The following is an 18,219-nucleotide window of genomic DNA, read 5'->3' on the forward strand; positions in this document are numbered from 1 at the left end:
GTTTTATATTGCAAAAGTTAGGCATATAGGCATCCCACTAATGGTATATAAAGGTTCACCAACATTGTTGTGTCATTTGGTTTTACTGGGCACATTGTTAATCGGAGTATATACCTTAAGATCAGTGGGAGTAAATGCATTGATTCTACACATAAATATGAATGGCATACTACTTGGAAGTAGTGATTTGATATTGTCATGTAAGATATCTTATATGTTATGAAGCTATAAGACAGGCATTATGGATAGGTCTTAAGGTTGTCGATTTTATGATGAGACCTTTAAAGATTTTAAAGATAACTCGGCTATAATTTTCTTCTCTAAGGACAATGATTGTGAAAGCCGAAATAAACATATCGACATAAAGTAAATCAGTCTAATAGAGAATTTTAAGAAACTAAAAGTGTCCATTGAGTTAAAATTATTGAGCTAATGTATATTAATTTCATAACTAAAGGTTTGCCGACAAAGCAGTGTAAAATTCTTTTGGACATATGGTGATAGGCCAAGAATGTATTGACCCCTTAGGTAAATTAACCAATTAATTAGCCAAGTGAATTAATTAGATTCAATTACATGTAATAAGCGTGGTAGCACAAACAAATCACCAAGTAAAATGCAACGGAAAATAAATTTGATATAGGTGATTTGTTTATGAATGGGAAAAACCACTGAGGCAAAACCCCACCGGGTGAATTTAAGGTCACCACTCCCGAGAATCCACTACTATCAAAACAAATGATTACGAGTAAAGGAATTCCAGTACCTTATACCAACCTACAGTTAAACCCTTACCCCAATACAAAATTGGACTTTTAATGTAGTGACAATTTCTCCTTTCAATGTATGGCTCCAAGTATGTGACTAACCAATCAATACACGGATCCCAGTACGTGACTAACACACCAACTTGTAAAAGATGTTGGCTGCAAAGTTCTTCATTCCATCCACACGATGAAGATCAAGAAACTCCTTAGTTACAAAACCCTATGGTGTACAAGCGTAGCAGCTTCTTCAAGAGAAAGATAAATTAGGACAAATTGTCTCTGGTCACAATATGAATGCAACAACAATTGCAACAACCTTTGCATCAAGTTGCATCACCTTTAACAGTCCTTAAAATAATCGTTATATATGTCTAGGGTTGTGAGAAAAGAAAACCTAAACACATATCTTGGATATGCGTGAAAAACAAATTTGGAAATCTGAATTTCGTAATCCTTGATAGATACAACTGTCAAGCTATCTGTCGAGATTTAATGAACAACACTTCTTCACTTGATTTTTGGACAGATTTGCATGGCTTCAATATTTGGACTTGAACTCTTGTTCCTTGAAGTATTAAACACATCTTAGATCTACCCAATTACAAGTAAAGTGTGTTTTGTCAAAAGATTAGCCAATTCTATATGACATATGTTCTTAACATGTTCCACAGATGTCCTAACATATGGAACTTGTTAGCTCATTTGGTGTTTAATTTCTCTCTAATTATTATATGTTTTAAACGCATATTTTGTTAGTTTTGGAGAAGAAAATATATGAATTTTATTTTGTGCACATAAAGTATATTTATTAAGTTAGATATATCTATGGAGATATATAAGGATGATATATCTGTGGGGATGTATAAGAGAGGACTCGAATGGCTAATAGGTAGTCCAATCATAAAGAATTAATGGCTCATAAAGCACTCACGTAAGGATTACCATACATTATAATACATGGAAGGAAGTACTCATTATAATTAAGGGTATGACCGTCATGATTCATGTATTGGATTCTTTATATGAGTGGGAGTATTTTATAACTAGTTGACATGAGTAATATCATGGCTATGTTAAAGTTCATATCATTTATCAAGTAATTCAAATGTCAAGTGGGCCAAGTGGGAGAATGTAAGATTTTAAAAAAATTTTATGTGGCCCATATTTAAATGATAAATGAAAACTCATGTATTAAGGATTTTACGTCTTAAGGATTTTATTTGTGAAAGACGTTATGGTGAATAACAATTTATAAGTAACCCTCAATTGGTATAACCCCTTTGGTTAATAAACAACTTGAAGTTACAAGTTTTAAACTCCTTGATGGAAGGAGGTTATGGAATAAATCTTAAGGTCCCTAGTCTAGCCTATATATATAGCCTGTCTCCATCAAAAGGATATATGTCAGGTAAAGGTCATAGACTAGAAGATACCTTTTATAAACACTATCATCATATAGTGAGTCTTCTTTACTCCAAACACTTAAACAACTATAGTTGGAGGTATGTTTATGTTTCTTTTGTTTCCGCTGCACTCTAAATTTTATCTTTCACTCTACAGTAGATTTTCCATATTCATTTGACAATACTACATATGGCCTCTTGATAAATAGATTTCAGCAGTATCCCTTAATGGGTAAATACAATTGACAAGAATAGAGATAGCCATTCTATAACTTTACAAGCACATAATTACATATAGACCAGATTCAATTTCAAGTATTATGCACTCGATTCTGAAACAAGGAAACCATTTAGCTTGCCTAGAGTTTATTAAATCCATTCGGGAGTTCAGAAACGACAGCTCTCTAATTTTTCTAGGCTTATAATATAGACCCATTAAATAGAACCTAGAGCTTTAAAATTAACTTATGAAAACAAAAAAACTTCATTCCCTATGCCACTTAATACACCCAAATAACAGTCACATGAACATTAATCAGTAACCATAAACTAAAAGCTTAAACCCAAAACCCTAAAAATCACAACACTTTCAAAATCACTAGCTCATATAAATTAAAAAAGCAAACCCACCAACAAATTAACGGAAACCATAACCACAAAACACCACATCAGCATCAAATTTGAGAAACCAATACAATGAAGAATCATAAAATCACAACTAAGCTGTGCACAATAACTAAGCAAAACCCTAAAAGTAAAAAACTTCATGAATCAAAAAATCGAGACTAGAAAACAACAACTAGTACTCATCCTTCTGGATTTCCTTTGGATTTCGCATCTACAGCAGGGCAGACAAGGTAAGCTAAAATAGAACATGTGCATAAAAACAAATCCAACTAAGAGATTATGCAAAACACATGCCATTAAGTGATATCTCTATAAAAGAAAATTACTACAACATATCATGACCTTTGAAAGTAGATACAACTTAAACTCACCCAAATTGGGTTTGTCTCATTGGCTAATTCCCAGTCCCAATACTTCTCAGTTTTTGTAGTCTTTCTTCATTTTCTTTTCACCCTAGTCAAAAGTAAAGTAACACACTCAAAACCATACTGAGAAAAGTGCAATGCCTAGAATTGGGAATGCCAATTCATAAGATCCCATCTCAAAAACACCACTCAATTATCCAGGAAAAGAATGAGCTAAAATTGTATTCTTAAGAAATGCCCATAGTTGAATTAAAAATAGTATTCTTAAGAGAAACACACCATTTGGAGAGCACCATTTTTGGTTCCACCTATGCCATTTGATATAAAAAATCATCCCCGTTTTCTTCTCCTCACTGGTTCCTTGATTGGTCTCACCTTGTCTGAAAAAAACACAAGCAAATACTAATATGCAAATCATTTAACTATAAAGAGATGTATATGTTAACGGTATTGAATCGAAGTATAGTACCATCTCCAGTCCCATAGACAGAAGGATGTGTTCAAGTTCGTTGTGGCCTTCGCGGTCGATCCTCAACCAGCACAATTTGCTTACCCTATATTTCCTTAATGTGTGAAGCCTCTGGTGGGGGGTTGGGTATCTCTGTTTGGATGAACTCGATATGCACAAACTCAGGGGGGTGGGGGGGGGGGGGGGGGGTAGCACCAGGGGTGGGTTGCCTAGGAGTGGGCATGAATCTCATCTCATCTCTACCATGTACATCTGTGGGGGTAGTGCCAGTGGTCAGTGGGGGAGACGTATGGGTGGTGGGTAGGGGAGATGTAGTAAAGGATGTGGGTGGGCAGGCATCATCATGGACCATGGATAGGGACTGAGATGTGTCCCCATAGGCAAACCTATGGGATGGACCTGCATCATCATGTGACACGGATCGCAGTGGACTAGTCGCATCGCAGCCCATGTCATAACGAGTGTTCAAACACATCTCATCTACTGATTGACTTGCCTCCTCCATGGTGCGGTCATGCATAGGTGTGTGACGCTGACCAGATTGACGGTCTCCACACCCTCGATGTCCACCTACTCGTCGACCATGCCCTGTAGCAGGTTCATTCGTGTTGCCCACAACACGTGCATTGTCCAAGGTCAACCGACCGATCACTTCAATAGCTTTCAAGGCATCCATACAATCGATATGGATCTCAAAACCTGGTTCACACTTTGCCAGAATCTTCAAATGTGATTCAACCTTTCACAAGAATACAATAGTAGTGTTAGTATGTTGAACTAAACTATGCAAAACGATGTACATTTTTAACAGAAGAGCCTTTGTAAACTTACCAAAGTGTCCCAATTGAAGGTCTATTTTGTAATATGGCGTCGAGTGTGGGGACAAAACCATACCATATACTCTTCATTATAGCTCATCTCCCCATGAAAGAGTGGTGCATCGGCAATTGTGGCGTGCGCAGCCCATTTAGCAATATGTGTACATGTTCTACAACCCAGTTTTTGTCTTACTTGCCTTGGAGTGTTATTTTGTGAAGTTCAAGTGAAGTATTGACATCGACCGGTATGCCTTACTTCATCTCAAACTATTAGAGAACACGTTCGGGGTGATGGCCTTCAACCACCCAAAAATGTATAAGCGACATGATAGACCTCCATATGTGTTGGTCTTCCGTACAATATGTGGATAGGGAACCTAACACAGACTTGTATGGCTCCCAGACAATCTGCAATGATCCAACAAATGCAAACAACTGTATTAACAATATAATTAGAAAAAAGATGTAAAATAATACATAATACAAAGATGTATCTCTATTCTAAAAAGTTTAACTCCAAAATAAAAAATGCTTATTCATGCTAAAACGAATTGTAAGTAAAACAACTATATGCCAAAGCGGTTCCCAACAAAGGCACGATACCTAATTTGGTCGTAGCAAAGCAAGCGACATACGATAGGCGCGTAGAACGTGCGTTGTATGTTCAGTTGTGCACTTAGCCTCTTTCCATCTAGTAAACAACACAGACATAACCTTCATATTAGTTACTTACATAATCCCCATGCGAAAAATTTAATGCGGAAATGTAAAATAGTAACTATCTAAGATCCTACATACCTAACAGCAAGTGGACCTAGGGGCAGTGCCTGGTGTGGATGCATCATCATAGGACATATGTGTGGAAACCTAGCCCATGCCCACAACTGCACCAATAGCAGTATACCGCCAATCTGCTTGACTGTCTTCTCTGATGCCTTATAGAGGTGTCTATATAGCCTACTTAGTGAACAAGTGTTAATTTTTTTACACACTATTGGGCATGATGTGAGGTTTCGAGTTATTGGTAGGAGGTTTCGTAGATCAGTTGAGACAATGCACCGATACTCTAGGCATGTCCTTAGAGCAATTTTGCAATTATACAAACACATGATTAGAGAGCCTGACAAAGATACACATTTGGAGATAAGAAATTAACTCCTATTTCAAGGTAGATTCCAAAGGCTTTCATTTTCCTTATATATATATATATATATATAGATATATATATATATATATATATGTATGTATGTATAAAGATATAAGATAAATGTAACTTATATTGGTTGTAATTAGGATTGTGTGGGAGCTATTGATGGAACTCATGTTCGTCCATTTGTTCCAATTCAAATACAAGGAAGGTTTCGCGGCTGAAATGATGGAACAACACAAAATGTCCTCGCTACTGCTACCTTTGACTTAAAATTCACTTATGTATTAGTAGGTTGGGAAGGATGTGCACATGATTCACTTGTCTTAAGTGACGTACTCTCCAGGCCAAGGGGATTAAAAATTCTTGAAGGTATTATAGGAATAGAAAGTGATTTTATTATGGAATAGCTTTTGGAGTGATTTCTTTTCATTTTGACTATGAACGTGTAGGTAAATATTATCTTGGTGATGCTGGTTATGGAGTTCAGAATGCAATTATGTTTGGATGAAAGGAGGTGAGGGCAGAGGATACTATAGATTAAAAGAAGGGCCTCTATTCTCCTATTCTCTGCCTCTGTTCCGGACATACTCTCCTAAGCCATTCATAAACTTGCATAACATGTGACATCCATACCAATTGCAAGTCTAATGGCACATATTTTTGTAACTATTTTTTTTAATAAAAATGGTTGATGTTTTGTTATGATTGGTGCATGATAAAAGTAGCGTCGTCGATAAGACCAATTGAAAAATAACTTTACTCTAATTACAACTTACCACTTTAACAAGTTGTGAAGAGTTATGTCCTTAAATTTACTCTTTAAGGGACACCACCGCCTCTTTATGGGGAAATCACAACTCTACTATGTCCTACAACAACATAAAACAAAGGCATATGTTGCATGACCAACTTAAGCTCCATTTGAGAAGTTGGTATTTGGTGTCACCATTACACATGTAACTATATTCATATGGGGGTGGATCCCACACATGTGAGTGTCGTTACATGTGTAATAGTGACATAAAATCTTTTTTCCCATTTGTAGCTCTCCAAAATGTTTGGTTATGGAAAATTTATCATGGACTTGTTATTAGAACACCCTATTTCAAATTAAAACCCAAAGGTTGAACTTGACCTTCTCATGAACACAATACAATTATTGCTTGGTGTCACTTAAACACAATTCTTTGAAGTATTATTGTAACTCAACTAACAACTCTTAGTTTTTTCAACAGGGATGACCACGATTCAAATCTAGGCTCTGCTTGGGAGTTCATAAAGGAAGAGAATGGAATGGAATGGAATGATCATAAGAGAATGGAAAGGAATGGAATGTATTTAAGTAAGGGAAAGGAATAGAAAAGAATGGAATGGAATGGAATTAAGTAACCTTGATTGGATGTTTTAGAATAAAGGAATGGAAAGGAATGAAAATGAATGGAATGTAAGTAATCTTGTTTGGGAGTAACATGGAGGGAATGGAATGGAATCATTTTATGACAATATTACTATTAGACTCCTATTTTAAAATAAAGAATTGACTATATAGGGGTATTTTGGGAGTTTTAGTAAAAAAATCATTAAATCTAATTTCATTCCCTCTCATTCCTCTTAATTTTGGAGAGAATGAAAATTTGAGGTTTTAAGGGAATAGAGAGGAATGAGTGTTCCCTCCTACCCATTCCATTCCCTCTTACTTAAACTCCCAAACAAGGGAATGGACTTTCCATTCCATTCCCTCCATTAAAACTCCCAAACAAGGGAAGAGAAGAATATTCTAAAATGATTCTTTTCATTCCTTTCCATTCCATTCCATTCCCTCCTCCCAAGCGGAGCCTAATGGCCTGTTTGGAAGTTTAGAGAGGGAGGAGAGTAGAGGGGAGTAGAGGGAAGGAGAGTAGTGGGGAGGAGAGTAGAGGGGAATGATTATCCTCTACCTTGTTTGGATGTTTTTAAAATTAGTAAAGGAGAAGGGAGTAATTAGCCATTTTTCTTATTTGGATGTTTTAAAAATTAGGATGAAGAAGAGAGGAAATGATTTAAATAGACAAATTTACCCTTATTTGATTTGTTTTAAAATTAAAAATTTCCTTCATTTTCTCATTAACCAAACAGAGAATAAAGAACATTCTAATCACAGATTATCACTAAAATACATAAACTATATCAATTTTCCTATAAAAGAATCCAATGAAAGATAAAACGCAAGAAAATCAAGAACTAGAATTAAAGGAAAAAAAAAAAAAAAAAGGTATCCACAGAATTACCTTCAAGTGGATTGGTAAATGCCTTAGCTTGTGAAGGCAGAGCTGCCGAGAAGACAACTACCACGAGACACAAACATAGATACTGTTCGGCCATATTTCTTTTTCTCAAGAATCAGACTAGGAATTCTTGGCCATATATAACACTCTAACTTGCTTTCCCAAGTAAATAAAAAATTTCAATCCAAGGCAACCAAGTAAGTAATTGTAAAAAACTTGTATACATAACAGTTTTTAACTACAAGTTTCTGTCATTTTCCTCTGTTTTCTCAGAGTCCAAACAGAGTAGAGCAGAGTACTGCTAAAAGTACCAGTGCACATTGATAAAACACGATCCAGAACACAATTCCAAACAAATAAAAAAGTAAATTGAAGTTAAGAAATATATCATGAAAAATAGTGAAATTTTGGACCTCCAAAGCCAAAAGAACACTGAAAATCAGCCAAAAACAATCACAGAAACAGTCACTATTTAGACGATTGAGATTCAATTTTTTTTTTTCATTCATCTTAAATTTTCTTAAAAAACAAACAAAGATTATTTATATAATCAATTTGTAATTTTGTTAATTTAAAAAGGGTAAATGGAAGAATTTATTTGGTCAATAATTTATCTACTCTACTCTCCTTCCAAATCTCTCCAATTTGGGGGAATTAAAAATAAGAGGTTAGAGGTAATTGAAACCCCTCTAAACCCCTCCAAACCCCTCCCCCTCCTTCCTTAAAAAACTTCCAAACAAGGTAATTAAATAACTCTCCCTCCCTTTACTCTACTCCCCCTCCTTTTATAAAGATCCAAACAGGCCATAAAACTCTCAAACAAGGGAAGAGAAGAATATTCTAAAATGATTCTTTTCATTCATTTCCATTCCATTCCATTCCATTCCCTCCTCCCAAGCGGAGCCTAAATCTCTTCTACTCCATCTATCGAATTATTAAAAAAAATAAAAAAATAAAGTTATAAGTAAAAGGGAAATCTTTCAATCTGGTGGCTAGCTTGAAGCTCATTATTAGTACAAAAATTGAACCCACCTATCTAACGATCGGACAATTGAACGGGTCAAGTCCGGATCATACAGTAATTCAGAACCCGAAAATTTTCATTGCCTACTTTGCCTTCAAAACATTCTCAAAATTCCTAGTTGTACCACTATACATTGGAATTCAATTTGGCGCGGATTCCATTTGTCCCAAAATTTCCATTTCCGCTCCCAAAGTCTCAGGTCAGCTTCCTCTAACTCTCTCCATCCCTTTTATCTGTTTGGTTCCCGAGAAAACGTAGAAATTTTTTTTTTTTTTTGGGATAAAACTAAACTTCTTTTTATGCTACTCAACACCTTGGCTTTTACACTTCCACTGTTGTTTGTCTGTTTTGCTTTCTTAATCTTTTCTAGCTTTTCTTCTATTTTCTTGCCAACCAAACAGAGGGCTAAGGGAAACTCCGTTTGTTTGCTGAGAATTTTTATGAACAAAAAGATCCAAAGCAATCACCCAGTTGTCAATTGTGGGATTTTCAGCCCTAACCGTGTCTTAACTATAATCATCTACATTTTGTTTATTTGAGGATTATTCATTTCTTTAGTAATTTAGTAATTGAGAAAAACAATGACGTTCAATTAAACAATCCTAGGACTGTTGTCTGGTTGTGTTTAGTTGAGGTGATTTACAAATATATGACATAAATTGAAAAAAAAAAAAATCTTTGATATTATAGAAGCAGAATTTCTTGAGATTAATGAATGACACTAGATGAGTGGCTTTTGCACCAAGGTGCTTTTTATAAAAAAGATTTTTTTTTTTTTGTTTGTTAATTTATGATTGAAATTCAAAATATAGTGTTGGGATTGTCATTTGTGAAGCATATGGTATGCACCAATTTACTTTTTCTATCTCTTTGTTATGTTGATAGTAACACATGGATTTGGAAAGAGAAGGCAAGATAAATGGTGGGTTTTGAAGCCATGATCTCAACCTCCCTCATGTAATTATAGGGGAAGATGTGCTTGAGTCCAATTGATTAATATTCATATATTAGCATGCATTCAAAGATGAAGTTCATTCCACTTATATTGTTGGATTAGTGATTCTATATAAAATATGTCGATTGTTTTAATCATAATCTTAACACTAAGCTAGAAACTGTAAGAAATATGAAGCTATGTGAAAAGACTATTCACTCAAGGTCCCTTAATATTTTAGCTCATCCAGGTAGCAAAGAGATTTCAAATTTCATTAGATGTCTAGAGTGGTGGAATTATGCAACATATGTTTAAATTTTTTTGGCAATCTCGTAGCTCTCTGCTTTTGATGGTAGTAAGCTTGAATTAGGATGTTTGTTTTTGAAATAGTCAGCATCCAAAAAATCAAGTTGTTAATGCATGATTAAGTATTCACATTGCATATGATATATATTGACATATACACTAACATGCTCTGTGTGCGTGTCCTCTGGTGGATTGTCTCCAATCTTTAGCAAAGAAGTGAGAGCAGAAGCAAAAAGACAGAGATATGAAGTTCAAGGCGTTCCTCACAGAAAATGGTGTGAATCTTTTAGAAAAGAGGTTCCTACCAGCCCTAGACAAGATGGGGAAGATCTGTCACCTGTACCTCACCAGAGACCACACAATGTTTCTCCACAACCTCCTCAATGGTGACGGAATTCAATCTGTTGCCCAGTTTCGTAAAGAAGCTCTTTTTGATGACTACCGCATCTCTAGCCAGAACGAGGACCGCATTGCTTTTGCCATTGACATTTCGCTTCTCCAGCGGGCTGTTCGTAGCAGTGTCAGCATTTGTACAGAATTTGGAAGTGGGCCCACTCAGAATCGTCTCCAGATTAAATTAGTGAAGAAACTACCTCCAAATTGTACTCAACCAATGCCTTTCCTTACCTTTGAAACCAAGGGTTATAAATCTGCGGTCATTCAAGATGTACCAATCTCTAAACCTTTTTCTAGAGCTCAAGTTATTGAGCTTCAAACTGCTCTTGATATGGCTCAAGATCTGCCTCAGACTCTGGTTCAGGTTCCAGATTTGAATCAACTGCAGAACTTTGTGGATAGGCTGAAGCATGTTGGTGATTTGCTCAATGTCTCTATTAGCAAATATGGGGATCTACTTGTACAGATTTCAACAACATTAATCACAGTTGGTGCTGAGTTTCAGAAATTGTTGGTCATAGGAGAGCAAGCAGATGCACCAGCTGAAGATAGAAATCTGAGTGCTCAGACCCGTTCAGCAAGGGCAATTTTGAGGGGAGATGCTCAATCTGTGCAAGTGAGTGTCAAGCACTTTGCAAAGAGCCTCCAGTGTCACTTGGCCAAGCCAGACTGTGCTTTCTATGGGATTGCTCCACAGGGTGCTTGCTTGACAGTGATATTTCAGTTCTTCATTCCTGGTTCTCGTCAGACTGATAAATCAATCAGTCTGCATTGCAGGCTTCCTGTTCTTGACCCAGGGTCAAGTTGAAGGCCAATGAGTTTGCCATCAGTGGTTGGCTTTGGAGTATAATGGCCTGTATGAAATGTATTGACTGACTGTGATTCGCACTTACAGGGCTCTGTATGCATTTGTTGTACTCTAGTGTCAACATTTTGTATTTGCAGTAGCTATTTCTTAATATCTCTTCCTTTCGGTGCTGGTTAGTATATGTGTTGGATCATGAGAGAGTAAAATCACAGGAAAATGTGAACATTAGTTAATGTAAATGAAAGAAGTATACCTTAACAGTCGCGGAGTTTGACTCTTAGCATACCTTTTACATTCTCCCTTCAGGTAGTCTGGAACTTGATCGCATGTCTAATATAAAACGGTCTCAATTCCAAACTAGTGGACAAGCAATTCATAGACAGGATAATTAATTAAAAGTAAACTTGCTGCTTTTAAGTATTGCAGAAGTTAGCCTTTGTTTGACATTCTTTTGTGATAGTAACTATGTAGTCCCACAGGAAATTCTGTCTTGCAGGGACTTAATTGCTCAGAAATATGTTCTTATAAGGTAATAGTACATCCATTCATATATGAGGTGTTCTAAGGTCCTTTGAATCGAAGGCTTTAAATAAAACTTGGCATGAATAGACCTTTGAAGTGAACAATTGTTTGATTTTTGAGACAGCAATGGAAAATGGAAGTCTATATTTCCAAAAGATAAAGCCGACATTGTGAACACTAGATAATTAATTTGCTCAGTGGATACCGGGCTTAACTATAGATCCTACGGGGCTTAATCATAGTTGCCAAAACGTGAATCGTATCGTGAATTGATTTTTAATTTTTATATTTCATATATCGTATCGTGTATCGTAAGATACACAAACACTTAATAAAATTAAAAAAAAAAATTATAAATATACATATATAAAGGGTATATTCATTATAAATTTTGAATATATTTAACAAATGACTACTTTATTCATCACTTATGTAATAATATTTAACAAGCTAACTAAATAAATCAAACTAGCATGTGTTTATAACATACACATTCAAATTTCTTAAATTCAAAAGTGATAATATATTACAAATGACCCAAAAATAATAATTTATTTTCATCATATTCATCAAATTGTCTAATCAAACCCATCTAAGTTAATGCTATCATCATGCTTATAATTTTGTAAACTTATTTCTTCATTAAAATTTTCTTCATCATCATTTGTCATTAACATTTACTATCTCTTCTTGTTCTTTTTATTTTAATAATATTTTTATAAAATTTTTTTTGGCATTCTAGTTTCTTGGACTTATAACAATAATGATAAAAATAAAAAAATTTATATTGTCAATTAATATTTTATTTGTAGTATATAAAATAAATTTGTAAATATTAAAGTAAAGAATAAGTGTGTACTATGTAGTTTAATTGTAGGAGAGAGAGTAAAAAAAAACTTATGAATATGTTATTTTAGTAGGGTAAACTAAATAAACTAATAATTCTTTGTTAAAAATAAGTCTAACAACTTGTTAGATTTAAAATAAAAAGTACAAATTTTAACAAAAAATCTCATTTTAAAGCATTTGTCCATGTATCGTACGATACGTACGATTTTACGATACAATACGATTTATACGATACACACACTGTATCGTACGATTCATGAGCACTTATGATACGCCGATACGATACAGAACTTTTTACACACGATACGATATATATCGTACGATACTAACAACTATGGGCTTAATTATCTCAAGACTAGATAATTAATTAAGCCCCGTGTTTAACTATAGATACGGGGCTGAATTATCTCAAGACTAGATAATTAATTTGCAGATTCAGTAATGTTTAACTATAGATCCTACGGGGCTTGAATTGTGAGTGCACTAGATCAGCTGGCCATATGTTAGAAGTTTTTGAGAGCATTGAGCTTCATCTTATAGCTCCAAGGTTCTGGAGATGGGGGGTTGAATATATATGACTCGTTTGGTGTCCCAAGGAGGTATTATCAGTCCCCAACATGAGGGTTTGTTTTTTTTTTTTCGCTTGTGCTTGTATTGATGTAATCTTGCCCATCAGCAAAACTAAAAACCCAACATTGGACATATGAATATTGCCATGCGTTTCATTGTTCTTTCATTTAGAAAGAGTCAGGCTCTAATCAACCTTTTAGAGCTTAAATGCATTCCATGTTCCGGCCGTAAGTAGAAGCTTGACCGCACCATAGACTAAAGGTTTAGAGTTTCCTACATAATGAATGTAGTAGATAGGGACAATTAGTTTCAACTGGATGAAATTATAGGTATTAAATGGCGTATTTTGAGATCTAATCAAGGTCCAGATTGGATATGGTAAACATGCCAAGCTTTTCTCTCCAACGTTCATCAAAATGTATATGCACAGAATATGAAGATAAAAGGTAAAAAACAACCCTTGATAAGGGAATCAAAAGGCTCTCAAACTATGAAAATTATGAGGTTCTCACAAAGTACAACGTGAGAGGAGGGATCCACCAGGAATGTGAGAGGAGGTAGTACTACGTCATTGTACTCTAAGAGTACCTAATAATTACTCATTCAACTGACTCAATCCAAAAATGCGGAGAGTGCATAGCTAGCTAAGAGTTTCTCCAGTAATCTTCAGAGGTCAGATCCGTTAAAGAAAGAATATGTGCTTCAAAGTGATTCTTGAAAGCAATTGAAAGTCAGTGCAAGGAAGAGCCAAAGCTGTCTTACCAAAGAGGCAGGTCTACTCTTACAATTCCATTCTATAGTGGTTGAAGTAAATAATTTTCTCTGGTTATTATTTAATTTCAGTCCCTCACAAGTCCGAGCTATGAGAAGTGATTGTCTCCTCAATGTCCTCATGGTTACAGAATGCACTGGAAGTATTAATGCTCTAATGCTCTTCAAAATCAGATGCTATACAGAGAAATAAGATTAGATCAACAATTTATAGTCTCCTTTATTAAATTCTCACCAATAATCTTTACATGAACATGAACCATGCCTGAAGTGATGAAATCGAGTTTTATCTCTAACAATTACTTCCCTATTGTAAACCTTGGACACCAATTTTGCCACTCGGTGACAGTCCACACACATTCTAAGGTTCTTCACGATTCTAATTGTGACCCCAGGTCCTGAATTAAACAGCGCAAAGGCAATAGCTAACTTTTCACTATGCCGGTTAAGTGCAGTCTCTTTATCTTCTTCCCCTACATCAAGGGAAATCTCTGATGTATCAGGTGAATACCCCGAAAATTTCAAGTTCCTTGTCATCTCATCTAACTTTGAGTAGATTTCTTTAGATTGAGGATGTGAATGGTCCCCAGCTACAAATTCATGAACAATACCACTCATCTCTATCAAACTGCAACCTGGGGTTTTCTTGATTCCCCTATCTACCATAAGTTGTCTTAATTTGCGCAAGTTTTCCCATCTTTTGCAAGCTGCATATATATTACAAAGTAGAACATAAACAGCCCCATTTTCAGGCTCCAACTCAAGAATCTGTTTAGCCGCCATTTCGGCCATTTCTACATCTTTATGTACTCTACAAGCACCAAGAAGTGCACTCCAGACAATTGAATTTGGTTTCATGGGCATATTCTTTATAACCTCATGAGCTTCTTTTAGATGTCCAGCTCGGCCAAGAAGATCAATCATGCACCCATAATGTGCCACATTGGGCTCAATCCCATGTTTGGAGGTCATGTCAATGAAAAACTTTCTTCCCATATCTACCATGCCAGTGTGAGTACATGCACAAAGAACACCAATGTAAGTTATGTCATCCGGCGCTATTGAATCTTTTAGCATTTCAGAGAACATATCAAGAGCTTCTTCACCTTGTCCATTTATGGCAAGACCCAAAATCATCGCTGTCCATGTAAATTTATCAATCCGAGGCATTTCCTTAAAAATCCTTTGTGCTTTTTCAACGTTCCCACATTTAAAGTACATGTCTATTAAAGCATTTCCCACATAGACATCATTCTTAATTTTGTTTTTCTCAATATATGCCTTTATCCATTCTCCTAATTCAAGAGCCCCTAGATGTGCACAAGCAGTTAAAACACTAACCATAGTGAATTCATCTGGTTTTATATTTGAAGTTTGCATCTCACGGAATAGTGCTAAAGCCTCTTTGAATTGGTTCACCTGAAGGTATCCATCAATCATGGCAGTCCAAGAGACATAGTCTCTTTCAAGCATCTGATCAAAATACTTCCTAGCTAAATCAACTTCTCCAACATTGGCAAACCCTGCAACAATGGGGGTCCAAGAAATCACATCCCTGGTCTTCATGTTCTGAAAAATCCCAAGCGCAAGATCCATTTTCCCACAAGCTGCATACATATCAATCAAAGCATTTTCTAACATCAAAGAAGGTTCAACCCTGCATTCTTTTACATACTTATGAACCCGCTTGCCATAATCTAAGTCCTTCAATTTGGAGCAAGCTGATAGAACTAGAACAAGGGTAACTGAAGTGGGCAACAGTCCCTTTCTCTCCATCTCATCAAAAAGCTTTATTGATTCAATAAATTTCTTAATTCTGTTGTACCCAGACATCATTACATTCCAAGTAACAACATCGCTTGTCTGACTCAAATCAAAAATACCACGAGCCATATCAATCCAGCCGCATAAAGAGTACATATGCACCAAAGAATTTTGAACAAACACATTAGAATCAAACCCATATTTAACCACATGACAATGCAACTCTTTACCACGTTCCAATGCAATATCACGCGTAAATCCCTTCAGCAAGAACGGGAATGTGTAACGATCAGGCCTGAAATTCCTACTCAACATCTCTAAATACATAGAGACTCCATTTTCAGGAAAATCAATCCTAGAATAGCCTTTGATCATGGTGTTCCAAATGAACACACTTGGTTCAGACAATGTGTCAAACATTTGACGCGCATATTTCATATCACCCCATTCACGTGTACAACAAGACGCTATGATTCTATTTTGTAGGACAGGGTTAGATGTCAGCCCTGTTTTGATTGTGTGAGAATGGATTTGCTTAAGTTGGTCCATGGATTTGCAGGATTCAAAGAGAGAGGCCATTCTCTCGAGGGTGGAGGAATGTAAAGCTGAGAAAGTCAAATGAAAGTAGTGAGACTGAAAGTGAGTGTGAGCCTTGTGGAGAAGAGAGGTTGTCATAAATGAAATGAATCAGCGCAACAGACTTTAGAGTTGAGACCTGCAAGTGAGCTCTAGCAGTTGCATGAATTACGTATTTTTTCTTGTCGGCTCTTCATATCTTCTAGACTTCTTCTTCTTCTACGTTCTTTCCTCTAAATATTACCACCTTTCTTTTTATTTTATTTTTTTATTTTTTTTTATTTACAGTAGGTTGGGTTGGTTTTAGGTCATAAGATTCACAAATCAACCTAATCCGATCCAACCTGGCTATATTTAGTATATATTTAAATTTAAAAAAATATATTTAAAAATATATTATACAATTTTGTTAGTTACTTTTTTACCCTTCTTTTTAGATAAAACCCAAACCCTAAGTTTTTCTCAAATAAATTGTGTTAGTTTGGTGTTACACTGAAGATTATTTGGTTATAAATTTACTTTTATTTGTGGTGGAGTTGTTCTAATGCTCAATTTAATAATACTAATAGTAATTAAAAAAATTTGACCAACCTGATGGGTTGGGTTGAATTGTTTTAACCTAACATAATAGGTTAGGTTGAAAAACCCCTCAACCTGACCAAACAAACCCTTAAACAAAACATTCAAAAGAAGAAACAAGGGTCACTCATTGGCACTACCCAACAAAAACAATAAACAAAACAAAAGAAACTGCCCTTCAACTTAAAAACTAAAAAACATGGAGTTGTGAAATACAAAGTTTTATAATTATTCATACCTACAGGCTCCCGCTGAAAGTGAAAAGGGATCAAGTTTGGAGCCAAAAAATGATGCATAGTCATAGAGGTTTGATGGGATAAGAGCCTTGGAGAGAAGTCTATTTTTTTTTTTTTTTTTAATTCTTTAGTTTTTCTTCTCTTTAAAATATCATATCATCAAACAGTAAAAAAGCCAATAATTTGGATTTATAGATGTAATTTTACAAAATTCACAAACCCAATCAGTTCATAAAATGTCATTTGGGTTACATGGATTGCCACAAATCCTTTAGATTTTGTATAGAAATGGTCCAATTAAACACTCGAACAGGTCTAGGTATCGAGTCACTTGAGTTCCAGTTCAACTAGCCAAGCCGGTCTAGGTTTAATAATATGGTAATCCCAAAATTACATTTTAAAAAAAAATTTATTTGAAGGACCAAAATTACTTTCTAATTGAAATAAAATAAGATAAGTGAAAAAGACTATATGCTTTTTTTTTTTCTTTTAATAAATAAAGGTTGAGAAAATCATTAATATTAATGTATCGTGATTTTTTTTTAAAAAAAGAGAAAGGAATAAGATATATCCTAATTGCTTTGGAAGTGGAATATGACATATTAAAGGACACGGTAGCATTTTATAAATTAATAGTGGAGTGTGGCAATTACAGCAATCACGAAATTTAAAATAAGTTGGCGCTTAAATTATTAGAAAAAAAAAAAAAAAAAAAAAAAAAGTCATCATTAAAAGTATGGAAAGAAGGACATCGCATCTAGGGGTGTTTAGCGTGTCCTGTTTGTGTTGTGTTAAGGTAGGAGTATTTGGCTAAATGGTTTAACTCGAACTTGAACTAGTTAATAATTATATCATGATTCTTCAACTCTAACCCTAATACGACCTGTTAACGAAGTGGGTTGACACAACATGGCCCACTTGACATGCCTAATAAACAGATTGACACGAATGTGACACGACTTATTTCAACCAGCTTAATATTAAATAAGTTGGGATGATACAAATTCAATCTATTTAACCG

At 35.2% G+C, this 18,219-nt stretch overlaps 2 protein-coding genes across 3 annotated transcripts; one reads left to right on the forward strand and one right to left on the reverse strand.

Moving 5' to 3' along the window:
- Window positions 1-8,888: 8,888 nt before the first annotated feature.
- On the forward strand, window positions 8,889-11,496 carry LOC126725715 (uncharacterized). Of its 2 annotated transcripts, XM_050430575.1 has the most exons (3): window positions 8,889-9,086; window positions 9,773-9,809; window positions 10,337-11,496. In XM_050430575.1, exon 3 carries the CDS (start codon window positions 10,372-10,374, stop codon window positions 11,329-11,331), a length of 960 nt encoding a protein of 319 aa, XP_050286532.1. In that variant the 5' UTR covers window positions 8,889-9,086; window positions 9,773-9,809; window positions 10,337-10,371; the 3' UTR covers window positions 11,332-11,496. The 2 variants fall into 2 exon arrangements, with proteins under 2 accessions (XP_050286532.1, XP_050286531.1); XM_050430574.1 differs by lacking the exon at window positions 9,773-9,809 and having other exon boundaries at window positions 8,890-9,086.
- A 2,328-nt stretch (window positions 11,497-13,824) lies between these two features.
- On the reverse strand, window positions 13,825-16,610 carry LOC126725716 (putative pentatricopeptide repeat-containing protein At3g15930). Its single transcript, XM_050430576.1, has one exon. The coding sequence runs from the start codon at window positions 16,480-16,482 to the stop codon at window positions 14,275-14,277; it is 2,208 nt and encodes a 735-aa protein (XP_050286533.1). The 5' UTR covers window positions 16,483-16,610; the 3' UTR covers window positions 13,825-14,274.
- Between the last annotated feature and the right edge of the window lie 1,609 nt (window positions 16,611-18,219).

The sequence above is a fragment of the Quercus robur genome, chromosome 5, assembly GCF_932294415.1.
Source record: "Quercus robur chromosome 5, dhQueRobu3.1, whole genome shotgun sequence".
NCBI classification, from domain to species: Eukaryota; Viridiplantae; Streptophyta; class Magnoliopsida; order Fagales; family Fagaceae; genus Quercus; species Quercus robur.